The 1,762-nt window shown below is 44.2% G+C and overlaps 1 protein-coding gene across 1 annotated transcript in view; it reads left to right on the top strand.

The window, feature by feature from the left end:
- Nucleotides 1-1,113: 1,113 nt before the first annotated feature.
- LOC119595826 (beta-1,4-glucuronyltransferase 1-like) overlaps nucleotides 1,114-1,762 on the top strand; it is a 4,068-nt gene continuing 3,419 nt past the window's right edge. The window contains exons 1-2 of the mRNA XM_037945010.1: nucleotides 1,114-1,257; nucleotides 1,446-1,762. The exon at nucleotides 1,446-1,762 is cut by the window's right edge and continues 388 nt beyond it. Of these exons, the coding sequence (XP_037800938.1) occupies nucleotides 1,144-1,257; nucleotides 1,446-1,762 (431 nt within the window). The 5' untranslated portion in view covers nucleotides 1,114-1,143. The remainder of the gene's footprint in view (nucleotides 1,258-1,445) is intronic.

The raw sequence follows: 1,762 nt of genomic DNA, 5'->3' as shown, positions 1-1,762 counted from the left end.
TTTCTCTTTGTGAGACAATCCTGGGTGTAAGAGGCCCATGGGACGACCCAGGAGGTCATGGCTTGGGCAGCTTGACAAGACCTGTCGTGAGGAACTACAGATGGGCCGAGGGCCTGCCTGGAGACTCGCCACGAGGGACCCTCGTTGCTGGAAGCGAAGGGTGGATGCGGCCATGCGCCCCGTCGGCGTTAGCCGCTTGATGAGGATGATAATATACAAAGAAGGGCCAGCAACTACCAAGCTCCACACAGAAACCGATAAAATACCAATTAAAACGGGTGTGAGACAGGGCGATACCATCTCGTCAAAACTGTTTACAGTTTGCCTTGAGGAAATATTCAAGAAGCTAGAATGGAATGGAAAGGGTATCAAAATAGGAGATGAACACATAAACAAACTAAGATCTGCAGATGATATTGTTCTCTTCAGAGAATCTGCAAATGAAATGCAGCAACTAATAAACCATCTGAATAGAGAAAGTCTGAAAGTCAGACTTAGGATGAACAAGACAAAGGCTAAGATCATGTTCAACAGTAGAGTTAAATTCGAACAGATACATGTACAAGACGAAGTGCAAGAGGTAGTGGACAAGTATATAAACCTTGGGTAACTCATACACACATTTAGCAAAGAGGAAATCATCAGTCTGGGCTGGAGCACCATCGGCAGATACAGTAGCATACTAAGAGGCTCCTTGCCATTATGTTTAAAAAGAAAATTCATTAACCAATGAGTCCTCCCAGTTATGACCTATGGATCAGAAACATGGACTACAACCAAATTACTGGAGAGGAAACTAATAAGATCCCAGAGAGGGATGGAGAGATTGATGCTGGGAATTAGCCTAAGAGAGTGATAGGAATCAGGGAACAGACAAACGTGGATGATATACCTGGGAGCATCAAAAAGAAGAAATGTCATTGGGCAGGTCATACATGTCTGAGACAGGACGACAGATGTAGAAAGTAACAGACTGGGCTACAGATAACATAAAGAGGCCAAGGGCCAGACCAAGGACAAGATGGCATGACGAAATAACGAAATTTGGTGGCAAAGACTGGAAACAAAAAGCGCTAGACAATTATATTCGGCTACTAACGCAGTTATAAATCATTAATAATGAATTATTGATTCTCTTTCTAGATGGGTCTGAATCGTCGAGATTTCATAGTACTGACCCTAGTGATGTGGTTATTTATGGCAAAACAGATGTTCCATGATGAGGGATACAATAGATGGCTTTACACTCTCTCTCCTGTAAGTACCATTGAAGACAAGGGGACATGATTTATGAACTTCAAACCTCAAACTTCGGCTTTCTGACGCAGTATAGTGCTTGATTTTGAGATCGATTTGAAATATATCTAATATATCTTAGTCAAATCACTTTAATGTTTAAAAAAAAAACATGAAATGACAATTACAGTCCAATCTCCAAATTGCAGGCAGACCCAACCGAGATGGTGTCCCAGGCCTTTGCCAATGTGGCCGAAAAGGGCAAGTACTTCAGCCACTCCTTCGTCTGGCCCGCTACACGGTGGGAGGAAGTTACCCGGAGTTCTCGAGTGTGTCTCGTTACCCAAGGCAGCGTCGACCGCATCTTCTGGGTGGCTCGACAGGCTGAGGCTTTTAGAGGGCCAGTGTCTATGGCCATCTATGCCCCAGGCTCTGATTATGCCGTCGCCCTTGCTATGGTATCCTACTTGAGATACTGCTTCCCCGTTGTTCAAGAGAATGTGTCCTTCCATGTAATGTACTCAAG

This window comes from Penaeus monodon, chromosome 36 (assembly GCF_015228065.2).
Source record: "Penaeus monodon isolate SGIC_2016 chromosome 36, NSTDA_Pmon_1, whole genome shotgun sequence".
In the NCBI taxonomy this organism is placed as follows: domain Eukaryota; kingdom Metazoa; phylum Arthropoda; class Malacostraca; order Decapoda; family Penaeidae; genus Penaeus; species Penaeus monodon.
This window is presented reverse-complemented; position numbering and strand designations above follow the sequence as displayed.